This window comes from Solanum pennellii, chromosome 3, assembly GCF_001406875.1.
Source record: "Solanum pennellii chromosome 3, SPENNV200".
Lineage (NCBI taxonomy): Eukaryota > Viridiplantae > Streptophyta > Magnoliopsida > Solanales > Solanaceae > Solanum > Solanum pennellii.
In genome coordinates, this window is record NC_028639.1 from 58,456,626 (window position 1) to 58,466,746 (window position 10,121).

At 28.1% G+C, this 10,121-nt stretch overlaps 1 protein-coding gene across 1 annotated transcript; it reads right to left on the reverse strand.

Annotated features, from left to right (window-relative positions):
• Positions 1-833: 833 nt before the first annotated feature.
• On the reverse strand, positions 834-6,821 carry LOC107012765 (cytochrome P450 714A1-like). Its single transcript, XM_015212687.2, has 5 exons — positions 6,462-6,821; positions 2,577-2,803; positions 1,974-2,224; positions 1,549-1,903; positions 834-1,463 (listed from the first exon to the last, which is right to left on the reverse strand). The coding sequence occupies exons 1-5, from the start codon at positions 6,790-6,792 to the stop codon at positions 1,029-1,031; spliced, it is 1,599 nt and encodes a 532-aa protein (XP_015068173.1). The 5' UTR covers positions 6,793-6,821; the 3' UTR covers positions 834-1,028.
• Positions 6,822-10,121: the final 3,300 nt, after the last annotated feature.

Here is a 10,121-nt window from a genome sequence, read left to right on the forward strand (position 1 = left end):
TATAACACGAGAGCACAATTAACAATGAACAAAAATTAATTAATTCATCCATTAACCAATGTATTAATTATCCAAATTTATAGATACGCATCCAATAAAATCAGCTATTGTTTTCAACTTTTTTTTTAATCTATTACGATTTGAGAATTGAAAGAAGAAAATTTGAAATTTTTGAAACTAGACGGATTTGGAATAGAACTGAGAGAAGAAAAAATAATTTTGTATTGAATCTGGGCGGATTTGCAAGAGATTTGAGAGAAGAAAATTTGAATTTTGATTTGATTGAATCTTTTAAGATTTGAGAGAGATTGAATTTAACTAAATTAGCGTGATTTGGGGAACTCACATTAATTTTATATTCTCTTTCCTTTAAAAGTGTAACTGATTTTGTTTTTATGTATCATATTTAATGTATCCGTGTCTTTGCTATGTATCTGGATAGCAATAATTTTGAGGGATTTTTGTTAATTGATAAAAAGTAGGGATAGAATATAATTTAGGTCCTTACACTATGAGATTTATGTAAATTATACAAAAATATATGGTGACTTCCTCTTGAGAATTAATATTCAAAGTCAACAATCAAATTGTACTTTAAGTTTTTCATTAATGATTTAATTATTGGTTGATATTTTACTTTTAGTTCAAAGTCCCTTAGACCATCTCCAATTCAACACAAAATTCTTTTATGATGCAAAAATATAAACTTATGTATTACTAAAAAGTTATTTACCTTTGAGGAACAAAACTTTAAAGCCCAACACAAAACAGGAATAGAAGTGCAAATAACCCCATTTTGATGTTAGCAAAATGGGGAAAACACAACTAGTTAAGGGATGGGCTAAAATCCCAAAACAAAGGAAGTCATGGGGTTTGATGCACTAGTCTCTACTAATATTACACATACTAAGTAAAACATATTTATTTATGTATTGACATTCACATTTTCAACACAAGCTAAAAAGAACAAAACAAAGTAAAGAGGAAAGGTTTACTAATGTTGAAGCATATTATATGTAGTTAGTGTGTCAACATTGCTTCAATCTCTCAACAAGAATGTGTACTCCTTGGCCTGGCTCTACAATCATCCTATAAGCCGGCGAGTGTTTGTATTTGGGAGAGAGAGAAAAGCGAAACTTTGAAATAATGAGTGAAATAACAACCTTGAGCTGCACCATGGCGAAATTCCTGCCTAGGCAGAGACGAGGACCTAGTCCGAATGGGATATAAACTTGTGGCAATTTACAAGCACCCGAAACTCCATTTTGAAACCTCTCTGGCTTGAATTCATTGGCATCTCGTCCCCATATGTCAGGGTCACGATGAAGAGTTGGGATCAAGGTCCACAAGCATACACCCTTTGGCACAACAATGTGACCAATTTGTGTGTCTTGTAATGCCTCTCTTGACACAAATGCTGCTGGTGGATATAAACGCATCACTTCTTGAATGACCATTGTCACCTTTATGTCAAGTTTATATTTATATTATAGTTGTTAGATACAAATCATTGCGAGTAAGATTAATGTGATATATGAGTTGAGTTACCATTTTCATCTTGGAGACAGACTCTGCATCTAGGACACCAATCTGAGTCATTTCCTCACGGATACGAGATTGCCATTCTGGATGTAGAGCAAGAAGCATGAGGCACCATGATGCAGCAACAGCAGTGGACTCATGACCTGCAAAGTATATGTTCTTGCAATTGTCAACTATGAATTTCCTCGACGAATTCTCACCTACATTGCCATCATTGATAGCTCCCTCGAGTATGGAATGCAGTAAGTCCTGTGTTTCTAAGCATTGATCCCTTTCTCTTTCTTTCACCGCTTCCCATATCAACGACTCTATCTCCTTCTCTAACTTCTCAATCTCCTTTTGCTGTCTACTCGGAAGAAACCTAATACATAGTCCTCGTGTCAATAATGGGAAACAAGTCGGAGACAATTCGATTGAAACAACTAACATACCCTAATGCAGGAGAACCAAAAAGAATGCTTGTGTTTGATATGACTTTTTGAAGAGTTCGAAGCTTTGAGAAAATGTTTTTGCCTTTGAAATAACAGCTCCCAAAGCAAGCCCTTGAGATTACATCTGCTGATAAGCTTCTCAGATCCTCTACCACACTAATTTCTGCCATTTTACCCCCTTCACATTCAATCCTTTCATCCCATTTCATGGTTAATAACTCTGCTGACTGCAACATCAACCTCACCATGCCCTACAAATTCATCTTCAACATTCACAACTACTTGAAAAAAAACAGTGAAAATTAGAAATCGACTATTTTGTAGCTTTGTAGTCTAGTCCACTAAAGCTCCTGCTATGTGCAGGTTTCTGACCACAAACGCCTATTGTACGTGACCTTACCTTAGGAGGTTGTTTCCAAGGATGTAGCTAAACAACAAATTTTGTCGCTAATTCTATTAATATGAGTGATTTAGCTACAAATTAGCGATGAAGTTCATAGCTAATTTCAGGGATTTGTATAGTGTAATTATAATATGTTCAACATTGACTCTAGTATATGAGTGTAAGATTTTTTTTGTTATATATAATTTTTGATTAAATACCTTGACCTTGTCCATGAAGAATTCAGGTGCTACAATTTTCCTTTGCATGGCCCAAATATGGCCATTAGACCTCAAAATACCATTTCCAAGCATAGGGGCAAGTCTCTTAGTGACATAAGAAGGTTTTCCTAAATCCAGGCTAATACTTTGGTTCATTTCCTTCACTAGCTCAGGTTGGTTCACATACAAATGTTGTTTGTTTCCAGTTGAATATGTAAATACAGGACCTGCAAGTAAACCACCATAATTATAGAAGGTTAAATAGTTTAGTAATAAAAACGTAAAAACCAAATCGATCAAATTTATATTATAGATACGCTTTTTCATAATATTATATATATCCACTCAAAATTTTGAGTATAGCACTAACAGACAGAGTCACAATAATAACACAATGCTACATAAGGTGTATTAGTATATATTGGATGCACTTTTTCATAATATTATACTCATCCATTCAAAATTCTGAATATGGTTCTGACTAACAGAGTCACAATAATAACACAATGCTATCTAAGGTGTATTAGCAATGTTTCTATTAGTTATATTTGCATTATTAATACATAAATTATTTTTTATACATTGTTTGATTTAGTATATTAAAAATAAAATGCATTGCATAGAAGAATTTATTTATAAAGATATCCTCCACAATTACGATTATAAAAATATAAAAAAATATTTTGAGATGTAATTGAATCTTTAACCATGCTAATGCATGCACTAAATCCCCTTGCATTACTAAACAGAAATCCCTGATATTAATAATACACATCTTAATAAACAATAGAGCGTATAACTAATAATAACATAAAAAAGTATAATCAAATAAGGTATTACTATTACACAATGCTCATACATGTACTATTTTTGCTAATAGTGTGAAATTTGTGCAATTATAGATTAGTTAGAGTTGCAATATTTGAAATTTTCAAAGAATCATTTGGTGTAAGGTATAATAATTTTGGATAGTCATGAAATTATTTATCTTATCATTTATATCTTAGTGACCAAATAAGTTATTCCATATACATAATGAGATAACTTTTCTCAGAATATCTTATTCTCTACCAAACTGCCCAAATAAAGCTAAAATGAGAAGTTGATTGAGTTCAAAAGTCAAAGGTAAAAGCAGGAAGAGCATGGCATCACATGGTTAGTGACCAAGTGTTCCCTGCATCTCCAACTCCTATATTGTACTTAAACTCAGTTACATGTGTCTAATTGTGACCCACCTTCATCTAGTCTATTCATGTCCCTCTTAAACATAAATGATTTAACGGTATAACACCAGAAAAGGAAAGGACCTCACATTTACATACTTCACCGTAAGTGAAAATCTGATTAACGGTGCACCCATAAAGAGTATATGAGGGTTTATATATTGTTGGTACAAGTTAAAGGAATCATTCGCGAAATTAGAGTTTGAATCTTGTTAGAGTGCTAGATTTTATTATGTTTATTTTAAATTTATCTTAAAGATCATATGTGGTGCATCTGAATCCTTCAAATCCTGAATTTGCTTCTACATATGCTATACATATAAGATACATACCTAAACATATTTTATCATACATATATGCACCATTGTAACCAACAAACGAAAAATATCTACTAGGAGTACTTTGTATGATTTTATGGAACAAAAGACTCATTGCAAGTACAATGGGGATAACTTGTCTCTATGATTATTAACTTGTCAAATCATCCTGCTGTATTTCAGCCCTCTATTATTAGTACACTACTTGAATAATGGGTGAAATTTAGATAAGGATGCAATGCAAGTTCCAACCAAATTTGAAAAAAATTCACTCATCATTCGTTTGAGTGATTAATTTTTTCAGATTTGCGATGAAAGATTTAACATTGTAAAATAATTTCATATTCAAAGGATTTATTTTTTAGTGTTTGTTAAATAAAAAAATATTATCTCAAAAGCATTAATCTATCAAAAACCTATAGGAGTGACATCGTGACAGGGCGTCGGTTGTCGAGGTTTCGGGGGTGGGATAGTCAAGACGTGTAGAGGTTGAGGGTGTAAGGTGGGAGGATACAATAAACCTAAAACGTTATTTATAAAATTCATTTTTTTCTACTTTTATTTGGAAAGTTATTTTTTCTCCTCTTTAAAAAACTTATTATATGCAAAAAATAATTTTCAAAACTTTTATCTAACCAAAAATAAAAAATTATAAAAAAAAACATTTCTCAAGACATTATCACGTGGGATGAGAAAGATTACATATGTAAACTTGTATATGAAATAAATAACTAATTCTACTATTTTAATATAAATAAAAAAGTTATCTTGAAATTGTTATTCAAATAATCAAATATAACTAGACCTGTCCGTGATTAAGGGTATCACGTGATTAAGTACTTTTAAGGATCCACAGTTATTTTTAAAAAATTATATTAGGGACAATTATCATTGAAGAATCATCTCAATGTCATGTATAATTGTCGTTTGCGTATTAAATCACACATCATCTCAAAATATATAATAGTGAGAAGTTTAACAAAAAAAATTTGCAAAAATTATATTATTTATATTTAATTATTTTAATTATATATCATAAATATCAAATTCTTTTAACTATTTTATATATCAGCTTTTTATTGATATTCTGACTTCGCCATAAAATATGACATTTTATATTTCCAGGAGGTAAAGTTATTAATGAACTGAAAATGACTAATTGTATGTAAATAAATAAATATTGATATGGGCATCTTAGAAAAATCGAGAGAACAACCCAAAAAAGTATGTCATGACAAACCATATTCTATATTTATTTTTTTAAGTTTTTGTTGAGCAAGAGGGCCAAATGTCAATAATAGCAACAAGACAAATCTTGGTGCATATGATGAAATCAATATCTCTTAAAACTTTGGATTTTATTTTATACTCTCCTTCCTACATCACTTTTTCTTTTCTATTCCTTTTTCCTTATTATTAATTTCTTTTTTTAATATGCAAGTAGTAGCCCTACTTTATAGCACATTACTCAGAGTCTAATAATTATTCAAACTACTAGTAGAAATAGTAACACACATGCCAGCGCATATCTCTCTTATTTTTTCAGATTCAAGAAAGAAAAACATATGAGCATTACATTTTTTGGAGTAATATTAAACTCCGATATGGGGAGTGAGTTCAGATAACTCAAGTCTTCTTAAAGAATCATACTTTTTAAATGACTTTTTAAGTATTTTTTTTATCATAGACTAGTGGATTTCCTTAATTAAGGCGTTTTATATGACAATAAAATATAGGATAATTCTAACAGTGTTTATGAATTATAAAATACATTTCTAAGAAAGATGATTTCTAACTTAATTTTTTCATTCTACAAAAGACTCTGATTCAAGACTATATATATCACCATAATTTCTTTATTTGCTTCACATATTATAGAGAAAAAATAAACTACAAACAATTTTAACTAAAAATACATAAATATCTCTAATATTACTACCTAGCTACCTTTAGCTTATTAATAGTATATATATTAAAGAATTCTTTTTAAACCCAAAAAACAAAAAGGGACAAAATTTTAGTACTCTTTTCCCTTTCTATTAACGACATGATTTTTGGTAACAACCTGGAAATTTTGAAGTACATATCAAATAAACACTTCCTTTCTAATTTCTTTCATTAATTCATTATAGCAAATTATTTCAATAATACTATTTTCTTTTTTTTTATTATTTTTATTACTAACACAAGACAACAAAAAAGAATGACAATAAATCTATATGAGAATGATGATGAGTTGCTCGGATGGACTTTCAACCTTATAGTTCGAGTCATTAAGAGAGCAAAGATGAAAGCAGTATATATAAGAATATGAGAAGGAGAAGACGATAGATATATAATATTACCGTATATTTTTCGCCATTGTTCAAAGTAGGGAAAGAGTGAAGAAGTATAATCATGTGCTACACATTCAGCATAAACATTATTATTGTTGGGAGATGAAGCTTGAATCTTTTGCATTTCAGCAACATTTCCATATAAAAATGATGGTTTTGGACCATATATGCCTTGTTTTTTAAGTTTCCATCTAAGTCTCTCTGATGACTTTAACCATAGAGTATTAAACAACATGTAAAATACCCCAATAATTAGAATGATGAACAAATATCTCATAGGAAAAACAACAAGAAGAATAAGAAGGGAGATTATTAGAAAAGGTGTAGTAGTGCTCTTCATTTTTGGCTTTTGTTGAAGTTTTCTAATTTGGATACACTCTATATAGCAACAACAAGTGTGTGTGTGTGTGTGTGTTTGAGGGTCCTAACAAATCGGATTGCACTAATGTATTGTGGGAGACTTATGTGTGTGTGTGTATATATATATATATATATATATGTAAAAATAGATATATATATTAAATGTGCTTTAAGATTTTGACAGCCTTTTGTCACTATATTTGGATTATTTTTCATTCTTATTATTATACCATCTATTTTAATTTATTTGACATTTTTCGTTTTTTAAGAGTTAAATTCTCTAATTTTGATTATGAATTTGGGCATGATGTCTTTGTAACTTTTTAAAACATAATTGAAAACTATGTAAAAATTAGTATAAGTCAGAATAATTGTCAATTTAAAAATTGATTAAATTTGGGTGAAGCTCAAAAATTTGAAAGAAGTCGTCGACAAAGAGAGTATTATACAAATGTTATATTATATTTCTCCGATCAAATCTAAATATTTTTGTTTGATTAAATACGAAGTTTAAGAAATAAGGAGATAATTTTACATTCTATAATCTTGAGTTAATTATATATGGTCATCTTTTAGATCTTTTAATTTTAAACTTATCATTGTAAAATCTAAATATAAAATGAAACACTTTTTTATTTAAATTAGACGATGAATTATATGTTCCATGATAATAATAATAATAATAATAATAATAATAATAATAATAATAATATTATTATTATTATTATTATTATTATAGTGCAACAAATAGGTTTTGTATTTGGCAGGACGTACGGGAGCGTCATATATAGCGTCTTTAAGTGTGACGCCGCTTATTTAATAGTTAAACGATGATGCTTAAACATTATTACACTTTTGGATGAGTTTAAGTAATCTCTCCGTATAAATTTATGTGATCTCGTTTGATTTGATACAAAGATTAAAAAAAAACAGATGGATTTATAGTTTAATATAAGTCACAGAACCTAAGGGTCTTACCTAATGATTAATATAATGGTCGATAGCTATGAGGTTATCTCAAATTTAAATTTCAGAAGAAACACAAAATATCACTAATAAATAATAGATGTTTATGTGATTATAAATCATTTAATTAAATATATAATGAGTATTTTAAAACTTAATTGCTATTAAGTATAAAAGTATATCTTTCTCTTAGATTTACTAAAAAGAAAAAATAAATCATATAAATTATGACAAAATAAAATAATAGGTATTCAAAATCTAATGTTTAATATATCTGAATTTGCGCAAGATAAAATCATGAAAAGAATAAATTGCTTTTTAACCGAAGATTTTCCATTATCAAGCGAAAAGATCGAATCTCAACCATGAGATCAACTGACTTTGACACCTCATATGACCATATATAATGGCACCAATTATATTAAAATGATTATTAAAGTAATAAAACCAATGATAATGAAATTAGTAATGCTGTTAAATATACAGTGGATATCTTTTGAGTAACACCACTGGCGTAGTTACATGTCAAAGGTTTAATGCGACATCCTTGTCCAAAAAAAAAGTATATCTAAAAGTAAAATTCATACGAGAATAATTAAATAACATATTTTGAATATTTAACACAATAAATTATTATAATCTAGTGATTTTAGATGCTTGAAATGAAGTAGCTAGTATTTGACGTGTGGGTTAAATGTCTTAATCACTTGTATTTGATATATTATTTTTAAATTAAGAACTTAATAAAAGTATTATTTCTTTTGTCCACTATTGTTTGTCATAGATTCTATTTTTAGAATCAAACTATAATAACTTTAACTAATATTTTAAGATGTATTTTTTCATCATATTGATATATAAATAGTTGTAACTTATAGTACTTTTCATATAGTATTAAATTTTTTGTTTAAAATATCAAATTAATATAATTTAATTCAATTTTTAAAAATTAATCAAACTAAATTACAAAAAATATTACATAACAAATAAAAATAGACGGAGGGAGTAAATAAAAATGCATATCAATCAAATCCTCCAAAACTAAAGTTGATAAAACACTACTTTTTATTTTATTTTTTGGTGGCATAGGATAAGAAAAAATAAATGCCGACAGTTTGATCACATCATTGATTAGTTATTTTATTTTTTGGTTCCTACTGTCGAGTTGAAACGGAAATTGAGACCGTTAGTCAATTGGCAAACAAAAGAATTCTCCAACATATAAAAGGGTTTCAATCTCTTTTTTGGACTTGAAACTCGAGTTCGTTTAATCGCGTGAGATAAATTATAATATGAAATTATATATTCAGATAAAATTGAAATTTTTTGTCTGGACATATAATTTGAATTTTTAAATTATATTTTTAATATATAAAATTTAAACTTATTTAGCGATATGTCATGTCAAATAAAATCATGATATAAAATTATATGAGATGAAATTAAAGTTTTATTTAAATGCATAATTTAAATTTTCTAAGTTATCTTAAATTGTAAAAACTATTAACATTATTCAATTTCTTAAGTAAAAGGAATAAAAATAATATACTAAAACAAAAACAAAATTGAAAATGAGTTATAGTGTACGTACTACTCTTTAATAAAAGTGAGCATTGTCAGTATCATTAATAAAATATATCATCATGTTTGTATTATTTGAATATTTCGCCACCCATTTCATATCCTCGCAATAAATGATGTAGATATAAGAAGGTAGAATCTATTTTTACAGAATATAAATTTGTGAAATAATTTTTGTATTTAAAAATGTAAAATCATGATATAAAATTCAAAAAAATTATTTTTAAAAAAAATTTATGATTTCATCTAATAATGTTCGAATGCAGTGATAGAGCCAGAAATGTTATAAAATTAAAGGTTTCCAAGAATAATAATGTGTGACTGTTAAAATAAAATAAAAAACTATTATGCTATTTGAGGTGTGAACCTGAAATTTTATATCAATTATCACTAGGTTAAAGACGTAAAGTTTATCAAGGATATCCGACTTTAAATATGTATATATATAACATAATTTTTGACAACTTGATATGACTATTACTTCACCCTTGTCTGAATATTAATTTTATCTTTTAATTTTAAATTATGAAATATAATTAAAATTCGCATATCCAAACAACTGGCGTTAGTAGGTAGTGCTAAATTAAGAGGGAATGTGAATGTAAATTTTGGTCCATTGTTTGGGTATATATGATGTGTGTTTCCACTTGAGAAAAAGCAATTTATGTCAAAATTCGTAACGGAAGAGGAAAATAATAATGTCGATGCATGTAGGTAGACACATAACAACAAAGTGGAAATGTACAGTCAACTAAATTAAAG